Here is a 19,227-nt window from a genome sequence, read left to right as displayed (position 1 = left end):
GGGTGCGTCACAAACTTCGGACAGATGGACGCGACCAAATCTATATGCCCCCACCACTCATGTGGGGGGGGGGCACAAAAAGTACAGAGAAGATCTCTTACACGAATGCTACAGACAAGTTTGGTGAAGATCCATCAAGAAGTTCATGAGAAGTTGTTGTTGTTTTTTCTACTTTTGGTTAAGTCTTATGGCCAAGCTGAACATATGAAAAATTTGATAGAGATCTATGCCAGGATGATACCGACCAAATTTAGTGTAGATCTAACTAGTAGTTTTGCAGGAAGAGATGTGAAAAATACTGATGCAGGTCTCCTGATCATCCTCCTATACTAACAGCTCACCATGAACAAAGTTCAGGTGAGCTAATAATTGAAAAACGACTAATTGTAAGGTTAGGAGTTCAGTCTGGTTTACTAGCACACATGATGTTAGGATGTTAATGTACAGATAGTATTAACCTGATCAAACACACAATTTGTTAAGCAGTTGGTTAGTACTTAAATTATGCTAGTCAGTCAGAATATTAGCAAAATATTAGATTTCTTATGATGTTGAAGATCTGCATATAGATTCTTCAAAGAATAATAATTCAAATAAATATTGCTGTTAGTTAAAAGGTCAATTTTCAAAGAAATATCTGAAAACAAACTGTTAGTTAATACTGACCTGCAAACTTGTCTGTAATTTATATTAAACAAACAAGATAAATCACAAGGAATTCAGGTAAGATGCATATCCATACCACAGTAGATACCTGTTTTTACTGTGAGTGGGGGTAGGAGGAAGGGAATATATCCCAAATTAAACCCCAGTTTCAAAATTTCAGTCCTATAACAGTTCCTGACTAGGTCATTGTTTTTGTGATATGTAAATCAAAGGTCATAACTCTGGTCTTGCTGAGGGAAATACAAAAAGCAGGTGCAAAACTTCACAATCATGCTGAACTATATTCTTAATGGATACATGTGACACAACCTTTTAGGCTCTTCATGTATATTTTTGACTAATCCAAAGGCCACAACTGTGGTCTGGCTGAAATCACAACCAGAACCCAAGGTGCAAACCTTCACATGCTAAATAACAATCATATCTTAACATTTCATGACTAAGTCAAATACTTTTTGAGATATACATGGCACAAATCTGGATGGACAGACAGATGGACAGACCTAGAGACACAAGTAAACATAAATGTCCCCATCCCCTAAAAATTTTGGCAGGCAAAAAACCCCACAAGAGAACATCATTCCACTGAGTTTAAAGCTTTAACATGCTAGAGTATGTGAAACTTTGAAAGTAGACCATAATATGCCTCAGGTGTCAAAGGTTCCAGAGGCAGTAGAAGTTGATTACATAAATTAGTTAAGGTTTTTAAAACTGGGTGGAAAACAAAACATTCACAGCCAACTGAAGCAGGCTGAAGGCGTTTCAGAAAGTCTCTTTATAATGGTTCTGTATTTACTATTAGCTCTAATGGCAAAGAGGCAAAAACTTCCTCATTTGAAAAAAATTGGGAGAAGACCTTACAATGATGCTACAGATCAATCTTGATAAAGATCCATCAAGCGGTTCACAAGAAGAAGTGGTTTAAAGGTACTTCTATCTTTAACTCCAGTGGCCCCTAAAACAGGGACTGGGTGCAAACATTTGAGTAAGTATAAGAGAGGACCTTAAATTGATGCTACAGACAAAGTCTGGTGAAGATACATCAAGCCATTCATGAGAAGAAGTCATTTACAAGTATTTCTATTTTTATCTCTAGTAGCCCCTATTAGATGCCAACTGCCATCATTTGAACAATTTTGGGAAAGGACATTATGATGATGCTACAGATCAAGTCTGAAGAAGATCAATCTAGCAGTTTATGAGAAGAAGTTCTTAAAACGTATTTCTATTTTTAGCTCTAGTGATCGCTAAAAGGGGCTAAGCATCCCCATTTGTACAAACTTAGGAGGAGACCTTAAAAATAATGCTACAGACCAAGACTGAAGAAGATCCACTAAGTGGTTTATGAGAAGAAGTAATTCAAAGGTATTTCTATTTTAGCTCTGGTGGCCCTTAAAAGGGGCCAAGTTGAAACATCTGAACAAATTTGATAATGACTATGCCAAGATGCTAATGCCAAGTTTGGTGCAATTCTGATCAGTAGTTTCAGAGGAGACGTCAACTGAAGAAAAGTGTGGATGGACAATGGACCTACCCTCTTACAAAAGGACAATTTGTTTTGTTACAATATATCCAACAAGCGACAGAAAGTACCCAATAAGCAGTACTGAAAGAATAGAATTTAACATTAAATACTGTCCTAAGTACCCAACGAATGTCCTCTACTTTGCTTGGATGTACAGACAGATGAATGGACGATGGATGGTGAGCGATCACCATAGCTTATCCCAAGCACTTCATGCTCATGTTTGTTTGTTTGTTTTGGGTTTAACGCCGTTTTTCAACAGTATTTCAGCTATGTAACAGCGGGCAGTTAACCTAACCAGTGTTCCTGGATTCTGAACCAGAACAAACCTGTTCTCCGCAAGTAACTGCCAACTTTCCCACATGAATCAGAGGTGGAGGACGAATGATTTCAGACACAACGTCATTTATCAAAATGGAGCACATACGCCTAGCCCAGGGCTCGAACTCACGACCCCGAGATCCGTAGATCTGCACTCTCCCTACTGAGCTAAGCGGGCGGGCTTCATGCTCATGTGAGCTGAAAAGCTACTGCTTTTATTAACAAGAGGGCCAAGATGGCCCTAGGTCACTCACCTGAGAAACACACCATAACACACCATAACAGTGTAAACTTGTTTGACCTAATGATTTCATGGACAAAATATTCTGACCAATTATCATTAAAATTGGAGCAAAAAATCTTGAGTATAAACAAGTATTTTCTTTGATCTGACCTAGTGACCTAGTTTTTGACCCCAGATGACCCATATTCAAACTTAACCTAGAGTTCATCAAGGCTATCATTCTGACCAAATTTCAAGAAGATCAATTGAAAAATACAGCCTCTATCGCATACAGAAGGTTTTTCTTTGATTTGACCTAGTGACCTAGTTTTTGACCCCAGACTACCCATATTCAAACTTGACCTAGATTTCATCAAGGCAACCATTCTGAACAAATATTATGAAATCCAGTGTAAAATGCAGCCCCTATTGCATACACAAGGTTTTTCCATTATTTAACCTAGTGACCTAGTTTTTAAACCCAGCTTATCCATATTCAAACTTGACCCAAATTTCATCAAGGCTATCATTCTGACAAAATTTCATGAAGATCAGTTGAAAAATACAGCCTTTATCACATACACAAGGTGTTTCTTTGATTTGACCTAGTGACCTACTTTCTGACCCCAGATGACCCATAATCAAACTCAACGTAGATTTTATCAAGGCAATCATTTTGACCAAATTTCATGAAGATCAGTTGAAAAATACAGCCTCTATAGCGTACACAAGTTTTTTCTTTGATTTGACCTAGTGACCTACTTTTTGATCCAAGATGACCCATATTCAAACTTGACCTAGATTTTATCAAGGCTATTATTCAGACATAATTTCATGAAGATTTATTGAAAAATACAGCTTCTATTGCATACACAAAGTTTTTCTTTGATTTGATCTAGTGACCTAATTTTTGACCCCAGATGACCCATATTCAAACTTGACTAATATTTTATCAATGCAATCATTCTGACCAAATTTCATGAAGATCAACTGAAAAATACAGCATCTATCGCATACACAAGGTTTTTCTTTGATTTGACCTAGTGACCTACTTTTTGATCCAAAATAACCCATTTTCAATCTCGGCCTAGATTTCATTAAGGTTATTATTTTGACTTAATTTCGGGAAGATCAATCGAAAAATACAGCCTCTATCGCATATACAAGCATTTTCTTTGATTTGACCTAGTGACCTAGTTTTTGATCCCAGATGACCTATTTTCAAACTCGACCTAGATTTTATCAAGGTTATCATTCTGACCAAAATTCATGAAGATTAATTGAAAAATACAGCCTCTATCGCATACACAAGGTTTTTCTTTCATTTGACCTAGTGACCTAGTTTTTGATTCCAGATGACCCATTTTCAAACTCGGCCTAGATTTCGTCAAGGTTATCATTCTGACAAAAATCCATTAAGATTAATTGAAAAATACAGCCTCTATTGCATACAAAAGGTTTTTCTTTGATTTCACCTAGTGACCTAGTTTTTGACCCCAGATGACCCATTTTCGAACTCGGCCTACATTTCATCAAGGTAATCATTCTGACAAAATATCATGAAGATCAGTTGAAAAATACAGCCTCTATCGCATACACAAGCCAAATGTTGACAGACGACAGACAGACAGATGACAGACGCCGGACATCGAGCGATCCGTTCAGTATTAACAGAGGTAGAGTGAAAGTGCATCAAAACTTTTAACCTGAAAATCTAAGTGAAAAGGGGGGATAAATCATGAAATATTGGTGCCAGAGTTATGGCCCTCATGTCAGATGATGTGGGTGATGACGAGGAATAACTATTTTAAGTTTGAATCAAATCCATCAAGTAATTACAGAGATAAGATGAAAAAAGAGAACGTGTAAAAAAAACTTTAAACGCCGGGTCGAGTAGGATAGCTCTCCTTATACTTCGTATAGTCAAGCTAACAATATAGTAAAAGCTTGCATATGCTTCAGTTGATAGTGACTAATCACATAATCATAGTGTGTAACCACAAGAAATATCTGTTTTGGCTTCTAAAGTAACATCAAGAATAATGCATTACAGTTTACTTATTTATTTATCTTGTTGGGTTTAATGTGGCACCAACACAATTATAGGTCATATGGAAACATTCCAGCTTTGATGGTGGAGGAAGACCTCAGGTGCCCCTCCATGCATTACATGCATTATAGAGTTTGAATAAAATTTAAAAGGAGCCATGCTTTTGATATACAATTAATGGGGCTAGAGACATTAACTAAACACAATAGCTCAATATAGCCTTTTAAGGAGCTATAAACTAAAAAATTACCTTTTACAGACTTCAACTGGTTTCCTACCATCTGCTTAGCAATGAATGAAGCCATGATTTTGGCACGTTATTTCCAGTCACTCAGTTCCTTACAATGCAACACTTTTATTTTAGATCATGGAGTTAGTCAGTTCTATATCACAGTCAAACTAATTTTTTAATTTTCTCTGTGATGCTTATCTCCGTAGTAACATTCTGAAATAAAAAAAAAAAGATATGTAAAGTTTCTTATCTAAATGTCAGATTTTCTGGTTCAGTCAAATTACTGTTTGTTTACTTTGATGGCAAAAGTGATTGTGTTATACAGTCATGACAACAGGCTGTCTATTCAGCCCAATTCAGAAGTCTACATTCAGTCCTGAATGCTCATCAACTGCATAAAAGTCTACACTGCCATTAGAGACATCTCTGGCAGTCATGAATGCTAACAAACTTCATGGAAGTCTACACTGCTATTAGAAACATCCATGGTATAACTGAATGCTAACAAACTGCATGGAAGTCTACACTGCCATTAGAGACATCTCTGGCAGCCATGAATGCTAACAAACTGCATGGAAGTCTACACTGCTATTAGAAACATCCATGGTAGTCCTGAATGCTAACAAACTGCATGGAAGTCTACACTGCCATTAGAAACATCCCTGGTAGTCCTGAATGCTAACAAACTGCATGGAAGTCTACACTGCCATTAGAAACATCCCTGGTAGTCCTGAATGCTAACAAACTGCATGGAAGTCTACACTGCCATTAGAAACATCCCTGGCAGTCCTGAATGCTAACAAACTGCATGGAAGTCTACACTGCCATTAGAAACATCCCTGGCAGTCCTGAATGCTAACAAACTGCATGGAAGTCTACACTGCCATTAGAAACATCCATGGTAGTCCTGAATGCTAACAAACTGCATGGAAGTCTACATTGCCATTAGAAACATCCATGGTAGTCCTGAATGCTAACAAACTGCATGGAAGTCTACATTGCTATTAGAAACATCCATGGTAGTCCTGAATGCTAACAAACTGCATGGAAGTCTACACTGCTATTAGAAACATCCATGGTAGACTTGAATGCTAACAAACTGCATGGAAGTCTACACTGCTATTAGAAACATCCATGGTAGTCCTGAATGCTAACAAACTGCATGGAAGTCTACACTGCTATTAGAAACATCCATGGTAGTCCTGAATGCTAACAAACTGCATGGAAGTCTACACTGCTATTAGAAACACCCATGGTAGTCCTGAATGTTAACAAACTGCATAGAAGTCTACATTGCTATTAGAAACATCCCTGGTAGTCCTGAATGCTCAACAACTGCATAGAAGTCCAAACAGCCATATGAGACATCCCTGGCAGTCCTGAATGCTCAACAACTGCATAGAAGTCTACAATGGCATTAGTTCCCGAGTGCTCAAAAACTGTACAGGTCTCAGCGATACTCTTAAAATGGCTCCCTCCTTTCCTACATTATTTTTTTGCTAACTTAAAGGATCTTAGTTTAAGCATTATTAGCATTACAGGCGGTGGCATTTGCAGTAGGAAGATTAAAATCTCGGTAGAGGAATATATGTATCAATTTTGCATCAGCTGCCCAAAGGTCAAGGTAACAGGGACTTGACTAAAAAGGGTCAAACTGACATATTTTAACAAACATGATAGAAGACTGTGGATGCTACTGACCAAGTTTTGTGCAATTCAGACTAGCAGTTTCAGAAGAGATGTCAACCTACACTACAGTTTCAGAGGAGATGTCAACCTACACTACAGTTTCAGAAGAGATGTCCTACACTACAGTTTCAGAGGAGATGTCGTTTAAAGAAAAGTGTGGATGGAAGCTGGACTGACATTGGATGGCCGGATGGTGAGTGATCACAACTGCTTATCCCAAGCATTTTGTGCTCAGGTGAGCTAAAAAGTGTGGATGGACAGACGGCAGACAGTGAGCTAAACACAACAAATATTACTATGTTATCCCTACAAATACCTTTAATTATACATTATAGGAATATAATACATTACGTTTTGACATAGAATTAGGTTTTAAAAGCATATGATGTCCTTGTTACTGCATATTTACTCTACAGTTCTATAACAGAACAAGGCAGTCTGAACGACAGCTAAATCCCCCGCCACTGCTATGGATAGTGAAAGGGTAAACCTTTGATTTTAGCTGTGACCTTGACCTTGAACTGACATGGCTGACTCATGAATTCTGCACAACGTCTTGATGAGGTGATCATTTGACCCAAGTTTCATGAAAATCCTTCAAGGGGTTTAGGAGATACAGAGCTGAAACCTTTGACCTTCAGTTGTGACCTTGACCTTGAGTTGACATGGCTGACTCATGAGTTCTTGATGAGGTGATCATTTGACCCAAGTTTGATGAAAATCTTTCAAGGGGTTTAGGAGATACAGAGTGGACACCAAATGGAAGGCTCAAACCTTCTACCCTTAGTTGTGACCTTGACCTTGAGCTGGCATGGTTGACTCATAATTTCTGCACATCATTTTGAACTGACATGGCTGACTCATGAATTCTGCACAACGTCTTGAGGAGGTGATCATTTGACCCAAGTTTCATGAAAATCCTTCAAGGGGTTTAGGAGATACAGAGCTGAAACCTTTGACCTTCAGTTGTGACCTTGACCTTGAGTTGACATGGCTGACTCATGAGTTCTTGATGAGGTAATCATTTGACCCAAGTTTTATAAAATTCCTTCAAGGGGTTTAGGAGATATAGAGCGGACACGAAATGGAAGGCCCAAACCTTTGACCTTCAGTTGTGACCTTGACCTTGAGCCGACATGGCTGACTCATAAGTTCTGCACATCGCCTTGATGAGGTGATTGTTTGACCCAAGTTTGATGAAAATCCTTCAAGGGGTTTAGGAGATATAGAGCGGACACAAAATGGAAGGCTCAAACCTTTGACCCTAAGTTGTGACCTTGACCTTGAGCCGGCATGACTGACTCATGGGTTCTGCACATCGTCTTGATGAGGTGATCATTTGACCCAAGTTTTATAAAATTCCTTCGAGGGGTTTAAGAGATATAGAGCGGACACAAAATGGAAGGCTCAAACCTTTGACCCTGAGTTGTGACCTTGACCTTGAGCTGGCATGGCTGACTCATGGGTTCTGCACATCGTCTTGATGAGGTGATCATTTGACCCAAGTTTTATAAAATTCCTTCAAGGGGTTTAGGAGATATAGAGCGGACACAAAATGGCAGGCTCAAACCTTTGACCCTAAGTTGTGACCTTGACCTTGAACCGACAAGGCTGACTCATGGGTTCTGCACATCGTCTTGATGAGGTGATCATTTGACCCAAGTTTGATGAAAATCCTTCAAGAGGTTTAGGAGATATGGAGTGGACACGAAAGTGTTACGGACGGAAGGACAGACGGAAGGACGGACGGAAGGACGGACGGACGGAAGGATGGACGCAGACCATTCCTATAATCCCTCCGCCACGGCGGGGGATTAACAAACTAGAAGATGCTTTTGTAGAAAAGCGCATGTCTCCCCCAAAGCATAATAGTAATAGGCAAGATGTCAATAGGGAAGAGGAGCAAAAATCAAAAAGACACTGATGGCTGGCTTAGTGACTTAAATGCAATAGGGATCACCTGCTCAGCATGTCCAATCATCCCACGAAGTTTCAATGTTCTGGGTCAAGTGGTTCTCAAGTTATTGATTGGAAAGGGTATTCCATGTTCAGGCCCCGGCGACTTTGACCTTTGATGGAGTGACCCCAAAATTAATAGGGGTCTACTCTGTAAGCCCTATCAACCTAAGAAGTTTGAAGGTTCTAGGTCAAATGGTTCTCTGGCTGATTGATTTATTTACATCCATCTTAAAGCTAAAAGTCAGTTTAAAAATTCTCATCCCTGTGAAGTATTTTGTCCTTATTTTGGTACCAAGTTTTGAAGATTTTTACATCTCTTGCTTGAACAGTTTTGATAGATGGTTATACAAGGAAAATGTCTGAAATATTTTAAAATAGTGCCAGTGTTTACTGCTACAATACTGTGAAGGTGTCTACTAAATAAATACAGGAGAGTGATGTATGTGTGTGTGAGTGTTGGTGGGGGGTTAAAGAGGTTGGGAGGAGAATAACAAAGACAACAATAGAAAATATCATACAAGAAGATTTTCCACTTACATACAGGGGAAGTGACCACTATCCATGGTGGCCACGGGTTTTTTTTTACGCAACAGAATAAATGTGTAATCTTCATAAGGGTCGCAGAAGAAACAATTCTGTAAACTTATTACAAAATCAGTTTCTGACAATGATTTTTTAAAAGTTTCCTACATATAAATATTGGGAAAAGTGACCATTTGTGCGAATTATTATAAATTTGGGCCAGTTTCATATAAGCAAATTTTTTAAGTTTCCATTATACACATATATGAAAAAGTGACCTGCCCTCTGGTGGCCATGTTTTATGACAAACCGAATAATCTGAACAATCTCAGTAGGTCACACAAGCATCCTTTGTGAGAAATTATTTTAAAGTCGGGCCAGCACTTTCATAACAAAGATTTATAAAGTTTCCATTAGATACAGATAGGGAAAAGTGACCATGTCCCCTGGCAGTCATGTTTTTTACAAAATGGAATAATTTGCACAATCTTGGTAGAGAGTTACATAAGGACTATTTGTGTGAAATTATTCCAAAATTGGACTAGCAAGTTGTTTGAAGGTTTTTCTGTTTTTAGCTCTAACAGCCCCTATGTGCAACCAAGTGGAACAGTTTCAACACTTTTGGAGGGAAACTGCCCAAAGAACTTCCAAGCCAAGATTTTTCAACTGCCACCACACGGTTTCAGAGCAGAATGCTATCTAAGAAAAGTCTGGAAGGACAGATGGATGCTGGACAGTGAGTGATCCCAATAGCTCACCCCGACAACAAAAAAGACGAATGTTATCTGTTAATTTCCTGATTTCTGGCGACCTTCTCCCAACTTCCAGATGTGCCCTTGGTATTAATGACCCCCACACCCTTACCCAACATATGAAAACTCAATGGGACTATATCAATCCAAGAAGTGAACCTGGGAGCCTTCAAATCTAGATTTATGGATTAATCTGGAAATTTATCACCCCTGCATATATTTGTGTACTTAAATACTACATAATAAACAATCAGATGAACTAAATGAACTTGGCTAAAAAAGTACAAAAAACAAGAGGGCCATGAAGGCCCTGTATCGCTCACCTGACCTATTGACCTAAAAATCATCTGACCAAGTTTCATTAAGATATGGTCATAAATGTGGCCTCTAAAGTGTTAACCAGCTATTCCTTTGATTTGACACCGTGACCTAGTTTTTGACCCAACATGACCGAGATTCGAACTTGACCTAAAGATCATCAAGTTTAACATTCTAAGTTTCATGAAGATACAGTCATTAATGTGGCCTCTAGAGTGTTAACAAGCTTTTCCTCTGATTTAACCTGGTGACCTAGTATTTGACCCGACATGACCCAGATTCGAACCTGTCCTAAAGATCATCAAGTTTAACATTCTGACTAAGTTTCATGAAGAAACAGTCATTAATGTGGCCTCTAGAGTGTTAACAAGCTTTTTCTTTGATTTGACCTGGTGACCTAGTTTTTGACCCCATCTAACCCAGATTTGAACATGAGCTATAGATCATCAATATTAACATTCTGACCAGGTTTCGTCAAGATAAAGTCATAAATGCGGCCTCTACAGTGTTAACAAGCTTTTCCTTTGATTTGACCTGGTGACCTAGTTTTTGACCCCAGATGACACAGTATCGAACTCGTCCAAGACTTTATTAAGGATAACATTTTGATCAAGTTTCATTAAGATTGGGCCAAAATTGTGACCTCTAGAGTGTCAACAAGCTTTTCCTTTGATTTGACCTAGTTTTTGATCCCAGAGGACCCAATATCGAACTCGTCTAAGATTTTATTAAGGGTAACTTTCTGACCTAGTTTCATTAAGATTGGGCCAAAATTGTGACCTCTAGAGTGTTAACAAGCTTTTCCTTTGATTTGACCTGGTGACCTAGTTTTTGACTCCAGATGACCCAATATCGAACTCGTCCAAGATTTTATTGGGGGTAACATTCTGACCAAGTTTCATCAAGATTGGGCCAAAATTGTGACCTCTAGAGTGTTAACAAGCTTTTCCTTTGATTTGACCTGGTGACCTAGTTTTTGATTCCAGATGACCCAATATCGAACTCGTCCAAGATTTTATTGGGGGTAACATTCTGACCAAGTTTCATCAAGATTGGGCCAAAATTGTGACCTCTAGAGTGTTAACAAGCTTTTCCTTTGATCTGACCTGGTGACCTAGTTTTTGACCCCAGATGACCCAATAACGAACTCGTCCAAGATTTTATTGAGGGTAACATTCTGACCAAGTTTCATTAAGATTGGGCCAAAAATGTGACCTCTAGAGTGTTAACAGTCAAATTGTTGACGACGACGACGGACGGACGATGGACACAGGGCGATCACAAAAGCTCACCTTTGAGCACTTTGTGCTCAGGTGAGCTAAAAACAACAAATGCTCTCAACACAAGATGCAACATATATTGCCAGTATAGAAATTATACCAAAAACCGTAAATATTCTGTGAGGTTAGTGATTTGCATTCAACCTTCACCAAACAATGGACATATTTTTTTCTCATGCAAGTTTCCAATACAGGCAAATGTATTTCCGCAACAACAGGAAACTTGTTAAAGTAGTCCCAGTTTGAGACTTCCTCAAAACATGAAATGCTTGATTTGATGAATGTACTGTAATTATGCCAACTGTTGTACTGAATTATGTTGTTCATTATACTGTAATTATGTAGATTGTTGTACTGTCATAATGTTGACTGTGTTGTTGATTGTCTTACTGCCATTATGTTGATTGTTGTACTGTAATTATGTTCATTGTTTTACTTAATTATGTTGATTGTTGTACTGTGTTGTATTGTCATTATGTTGACTGTGATGTTGATTGTCATACTGTCATTATGTTGATTGTTGTACTGTAACTATGTGATTGTTGTACTTAATTATGTTGATTGTTTCTCAGTTTTTATGTTGACTGCTGTACGGTTTGTCTCATTTTTATATAAATAAATGGATCTAGATAATCTCAATTTCTGTCATCAGCTTACCACAAAATGTCCTTGCATCCCCATCCATATGAATAGTTAGTTGATAATGAAGGAGATTACACTATTCATGTTTTGTTCAGCTGAACTTCAATAATACAACAAAACATTACATTTTTGTGACTGCTTATATTTGTTCCTGTCCCCATCCCAGATCGGATTTGTCTTGGAAGCGTATGAAAGAATAATTGAGTAACTGGGAACAGTTTATTTTAAGCTATTTTTGGATAAATTATAACCGACAATGCATCGGATAAATTATAACTGACATTGCATCCCTTCCAATTTTTGTCAAATATCATAAAACTTCACATGGAATCTTTACAATCTCCATTTTCCTCCTGCATTTGATTAAAGTGAAACCCCTCATCTACCATGAGAGAATACTCTGGACTGGAATTGAAGCAAATTCTGATGATAAGGAATTGCTCTGTGAGAAAATCAATACAGAAGTAAGGTTAACCAAGCTTGCATTAATTCTAACACAATCATATAAGCATCTTCAAGAAGATCAGGAGTTAATAAGGTGCAATTACAACACATAGTTTTGTCCACAGGGAAAAAATAACTGTCACTAAAGTGGCCTAGGTTTTTACTGTAAGGAGAAACAATTGTCTGAGACTTCAAAGATGTATTCAGATCTCTGTAAAACAAGAGCTATCAATAAACTGATATATGTTCCCCTAATACATCCTGGTCACAGGAAATACAACAGCATTTCCTTATGGGTCATGAAACAGACAGTTAGCCTCATGTTCTGAGAAAAAAATATCTAACTACCTCAAATATTCCTCTACAAAACATTTGTCAATTTACTGATATAACTAGAACTGTCACAGGAGTGACTTATACGCCCACCATACCGTCTTGTCACAGAACGGCAACCATAAGAAATTTTAAAAATACTCAGAATAATATAAAACGTAAAAAAACAACTTCTTAAAGAAAAATTTTACTCATCTTTGGAGTACTTCATCTTGGCCTTCCGCAGCACATATAATTAATACTAGTATATGTGCCCAGGATGAGGGATGAGGTATATATATAAATCTCTAATATACACTAAAAATGAATACAAACAAGAGCTGTCTCCATAGGATGACATATGCCCCCGATGGCACTTTGAATGAGTATTTATTGCCGATGTTAGAGTTTAGGACCTTTGACCTACGGACCTGGGTCTTGAGCATGACACGTCGTCTTACTGTGGTACACATTCATGCCAAGTTATTTGAAAATCCATCCATGGATGACAAAGATATGGACCGGACACGCCCATCAATGCACTATCCTTTAACGTCTAAGTGTGACCTTGACCTTTGAGCTACGGACCTGAGTCTTGCGCGCGACACGTCGTCTTACTGTGGTACACATTCATGCCAAGTTATTTGAAAATCCATCCATGGTTGACAAAGATATGGACCGGACACGCCCATCAATGCACTATCCTTTAAAGTCTAAGTGTGACCTTGACCTTTGAGCTACAGACCTGGGTCTTGCGCGCGACACGTCGTCTTACTGTGGTACACATTCATGCCAAGTTATTTGAAAATCTATCCATCGATGACAAAGATATGGACCGGACACGCCCATCAATGCACTATCCTTTAATGTCTAAGTGTGACCTTGACCTTTGAGCTACGGACCTGGGTCTTGCGCACGACATGTCGTCTTACTGTGGTACACATTCATGCCAAGTTATTTGAAAATCCATCCATCGATGACAAAGATATGGACCGGACACGCCCATCAATGCACTATCCTTTAATGTCTAAGTGTGACCTTGACCTTTGAGCTACGGACCTGGGTCTTGCGTGCGACATGTCATCTTACTGTGGTACACATTCATGCCAAGTTATTTGAAAATCCATCCATCGATGACAAAGATATGGACCGGACACGAAAATTGCGGACAGACTGACAGACTGACAGACGGACAGACGGTTCAAAAACTATATGCCTCCCTTCGGGGGCATAAAAAGTGTCTTATCGACACATGTTACCGCAGAAAAATGTCCTTACTTTTTACATAGGACTATTAATAAACAAGAGGGCCATGAAGGCCCTGTATCGCTCACCTGACCTATTGACCTAAAGATCAACAAGATTAACATTCTGACCAAGTTCCATTAAGATATGGTCATAAATGTGGCCTCTAAAGTGTTAACTAGCTATTCCTTTGATTTGACCCCATGACCTAGTTTTTGACCCGACATGACCCAGATTCGAGCTTGACCTAAAGATCATCAAGATTAACATTCTGACTAAGTTTCATGAAGATACAGTCATAAATGTGGCCTCTAGAGTGTTAACAAGCTTTTCCTTTGATATGACCTAGTGACCTAGTTTTTGACCCCATCTAACCCAGATTTAAACTTGACCTAAAGATCATCAAGATTAACATTCTGACCAAGTTTCATTAAGATATGGTCATAAATGTGGCCTCTACAGTGTTAACTAGCTTTTCCTTTGATTTGACCTGGTGACCTAGTTTTTGACCCGACATGACCCAGATTCAAACTTGTCCTAAAGATCATCAAGTTTAACATTCTGACTAAGTTTCGTGAAGATACAGTCATAAATATGGCCTCTAGAGTGTTAACAAGCTTTTCCTTTGATTTGACCTGGTGACCTAGTTTTTGACCCCACCTAACCCAGATTTGAACTTGAGCTATAGATCATCAAGATTAACATTTTGACCAAGTTTCATTAAGATAAGGTCATAAATGTGGCCTCTACAGTGTAAACTAGCTTTTCCTTTGATTTGACCTGGTGACCTAGTTTTTTATCCTACATGACCCAGATTCGAACTGGATCTTAAGATCATCAATATTAACATTCTGACAAAGTTTCATGAAGATACAGTCATAAATGCGGCCTCTACAGTGTTAACAAGCTTTTCCTTTGATTTGACCTGGTGACCTAGTTTTTGACCCCAGATAACCCAATATCTAACACGTCCAAGATTTTATTAAGGGTAACATTCTGACCAAGTTTCATTAAGATCGGGCCAAAAATGTGACCTCTAGAGTGTTAACAAGCTTTTCCTTTGATTTGACCTGGTGACCTAGTTTTTGATCCTAGATGACCCAATATCAAACTCGTCCAAGATTTTATTGAGGGTAACATTCTGACCAAGTTTCATTAAGATTGGGCCAAAATTGTGACCTCTAGAGTGTTAACAAGCTTTTCCTTTGATTTGACCTGGTGACCTAGTTTTTGACCCCAGATGACCCAGTATCGAACTCGTCCAAGATTTTATTGAGGGTAACATTCTGACCAAGTTTCATAAAGATTGGGCCAAAATTGTGACTTCTAGAGTGTTAACAAGCTTTTCCTTTGATTTGACCTGGTGACCTAGTTTTTGATCCCAGATGACCCAATATCGAACTCGTCCAAGATTTTATTGAGGGTAACATTCTGACCAAGTTTCATTAAGATTGGGCCAAAAATGTGACCTCTAGAGTGTTAACAGTCAAATTGTTGACGACGGACGGACGACGGACGACGACGGACGACGGACACAGGGTGATCACTTAAGCTCACCTTTGAGCACTTCGTGCTCAGGTGAGCTAAAAAGTTAGAAAAATACCTAAAATATTGAAAATCTAAAAATAGACTAATTCTTGGAAGGTGAAGTAACTCAGTACGAAACTTAAAACAAGAGGGCCATGAAGGCCCTGTATTGCTCACCTGACCTATTGACCTAAAGATCATCAAGATTAACATTCTGACCAAGTTTCATTAAGATATGGTCAGAAATGTGGCCTCTAAAGTGTTAACAAGTTTTTCCTTTGATTCAACCTGGCGAATTTTTGACCCACATGACCCAGATTCAAACTTGACCTATAGATCATCAAGATTTTCATTCTGACTAAGTTTCATGAACATACAGTCATAAATGTGGCCTCTAGAGTGTGAACAAGCTTTTCCTTTGATTTGACCTAGTGACCTAGTTTTTGACCCCACCTGACCCAGATTTTAATGTGAAATACAGATCATCAAGATTAACATTCTGACCATGTTTCATTAAGATATAATCATAAATGTGGCCTCTACAGTGTTTACCAGCTTTTCCTTTGATTTGACCTGGTGACCTAGTTTTTGACCTTAATGACACAGATTTAAACTGGACCTTGAGATCATCAAGATTAACATTCTGACCAAGTTTCATGAAGATACAGTCATAAATGCTGCCTCTACAGTGTTAAGAAACTTTTCATTTGATTTGACCTGGTGACCTAGTTTATGACCCCAGATGACCCAATATCAAACTCGTCCAAGATTTTATTGAGGGTAACATTCTGACTAAGTTTCATTAAGATTAGGCCAAAATTGTGACCTCTAGAGTGTTAACAAGCTTTTCCTTTGATCTGACCTGGTGACCTAGTTTTTGACCCCAGATGACCCAATATCAAAATTGTCCAAGACTTTATCGAGGGTAACCATCTGACCAAGTTTCATTAAGATTATGCCAAAATTGTGACCTCTAGAATGTTAACAAGCTTTTCCTTTGATTTGACCTGGTGACCTAGTTTTCGGCCCCAGATGACCCAATATTGAACTCCTCCAAGATTTTATTGAGGGTAACATTCTGACCAAGTTTCATTAAGATCGGGCCAAATTTGTGACTCTAGAATGTTAACAAGCTTTTCCTTTGATTTGACCTGGTGACCTAGTTTTTGACCCTAGCTGACCCAATATCGAACTTATCCAAGATTTTATTAAGGGTAACATTCTGACCAAGTTTCATTAAGATTGGGCCAAAATTATGACCTCTAGAGTGTTAACAGTCAAATTGTTGACGACAACGGACGACGGATGGACGGACGCTGGATGGACGGACGACGACGGACACAGGGCGATCACAAAAGGTCACCTATGAGCACTTCGTGCTCAGGTGAGCTAAAAAGGTTACTTCCCTTTGACTCCAAGCCCATCACAATGATATATACAGGCCTCCTAGCAGGCCTGAACAAAAATAAAGGTTTTTATAAAGGCTCCAATCTATGGAAATAAAGGCCTTTTAGTGTAAAATATTAAAAAATAAAGAGTAAATAAAGGCTATTTTTGTCGGAATTCTCGTTGAAAACACATAATATATATAGGTATTTACTACATGTATGTGGTCTGGTGAACACAACAGCATTCTGAAAAACTCAAGATGAAAGATACACAAGCAGTATCCTAATTACAACACTTAAAAGGGGGGAAGAAATACAGTAGTATAACCATTACTTGCTTTAAACTGGCACGGCAAGCAGTCTGAACAAAAATATATGTTTTGAGTGAAAATTACAGGCTATTTGGCAGTTTTAAAGGTTTTTTCAGAAGATTTAAAGGTTTTAAAGGTTTGCTCTGAAATTAAAGGTTTTTAAAGGTTTTAAAGGTTTCACCAGAGGCCTGTATATAGTGAAAATGCATCTAAATTAACCTTAAATTCTAAGTAAAAGGGGACATAATTCATGAAAAAAAATTGGTGTCAGAGTTATGAACCTTGTGTCACATGATGCAGGTGATAAGGTGGAACATCTATTTTAAGTTTGAATCAAATCCATTTAGTAACAATCTTGGTAGAGGGTCACACAAGGACCATTTGTGTAAAATTATTCTAAAATCAGGTAAACCATGTATTTTGACGAATCAAAACAATTTGAACAATCTTAGTAGAGGAGCACACAAGGACCATTTGTGTAAAATTATTCTAAAATCGGGCAAGCAGTTTCATACAAGAAGATTTTTAAAGTTTCCACTATATACATAAAGGGAAAAGTGACAATGCCCTCTGGCGGCCATGTTTTTTTGACAAGTCGGTATAATTTGAACAATCTTGGTAGAGGGTGATATAAAGACCATTTGTGTGAAATTATTTCAAAATCGGACCATTGGTTTAGGAGGAGATGTCGTTTGAAGTTTTTTTCTATTTTTAGCTACGGCAGCCCCTATGTGCAACCAAGCCGAACCGTTTGAACAATTTTGGTAGAGGACCACCCAAGGAACATCATGGCCAAGTTTCATCAAAATCCATTCAGCGGTTTTGGAAGAGTTGTCGTTTAAAACAAAAATGTTGACGACAGACAACTTGACGCACGGATGGACGCATGCACGCAAGGACGATGGACACAGCGTGATCACAATACCTCACCATGAGCATTTCATGCTCAGGTGAACTAAAAATTCATGAACACTTCATGAAGTACATTTTCAAGAATTTTGGTCACGAATTCTTCGAATATTGCTTTCTAACAAAAGTTTTGCCAAAAATTTATGCTAAATAATTAAAATATGGCTAATAATGTACCATTTAACCAAATATATTATGCTTTTTGTGAATTTTTTTTTTTTTCACCCTTATTTTTGGCTGGCATTTGCCTGAAACTGATGTAAGATTTGCAATGGAGTAGGGGTAGATAATTTCAAATATCTATTAAAGTAGATCAGGTTTGGTTTTGATATTTTCCTGACTGATATATAATTATATCAAGCTATAAATAAAATAAAAGTTTTCAAGATAGCACTTTATATTATCTAGAAAATATAAGTTAAAACAAAAAGAACAAAAAATATCAAAATTCACCATTTTTTAACAGGTTTTTCTTAATAAATCTCTTAGATGCACGGTGACCCCAACTTTTTTTCTTTCCAGTTTGAAGCTTTTTTGTGGGTCATTAATGCTGCAAAATATTTTGAAAATCTTAATGTCTGAAGATTTTTTGTAGATCTAAATACGTTTTTTCCATTGAAAATAAAGTGGGTGGGGTAATTATGTCAACATGTAAAACTTAAAGAGATTTGTTAGTGACAGTTATGCTTTTATAATATTGACATCACCATATATTCATATTAATCTGTAAGACCTGAAATCCCTATAAGATTAAGTAGGATATTATATGTTTTATAAAGTACCAACATTTTTTCAATTTTACAAAATTTCAAAAATGCGTAAACAGTGGGTGAAGAAAATACCCTATAAAATTAAAACGAGTTCGGTGACCTATGTTTTTTCTGCTCTTGTTTGTCTTAGAAACTAATGTTC

The 19,227-nt window shown here is 37.9% G+C and overlaps 1 protein-coding gene across 4 annotated transcripts in view; it reads right to left on the bottom strand.

Annotated features, from left to right (window-relative positions):
• LOC123546989 (complexin-like) overlaps window positions 1-19,227 on the bottom strand; it is a 196,688-nt gene that overhangs the window by 71,909 nt on the left and 105,552 nt on the right. For 3 of the 4 annotated variants that reach the window (XM_053551308.1, XM_053551310.1, XM_045333703.2), the window contains 2 exons: window positions 5,036-5,230; window positions 667-678 (listed from right to left, as the gene is read on the bottom strand). In XM_053551308.1, the coding sequence (XP_053407283.1) occupies window positions 667-678; window positions 5,036-5,090 (67 nt within the window). In that variant the 5' untranslated portion in view covers window positions 5,091-5,230. The remainder of the gene's footprint in view (window positions 1-666; window positions 679-5,035; window positions 5,231-19,227) is intronic. The other variant, XM_053551309.1, reaches the window with a different exon arrangement.

The sequence above is a fragment of the Mercenaria mercenaria genome, chromosome 9 (assembly GCF_021730395.1).
Source record: "Mercenaria mercenaria strain notata chromosome 9, MADL_Memer_1, whole genome shotgun sequence".
NCBI classification, from domain to species: Eukaryota; Metazoa; Mollusca; class Bivalvia; order Venerida; family Veneridae; genus Mercenaria; species Mercenaria mercenaria.
This window is presented reverse-complemented; position numbering and strand designations above follow the sequence as displayed.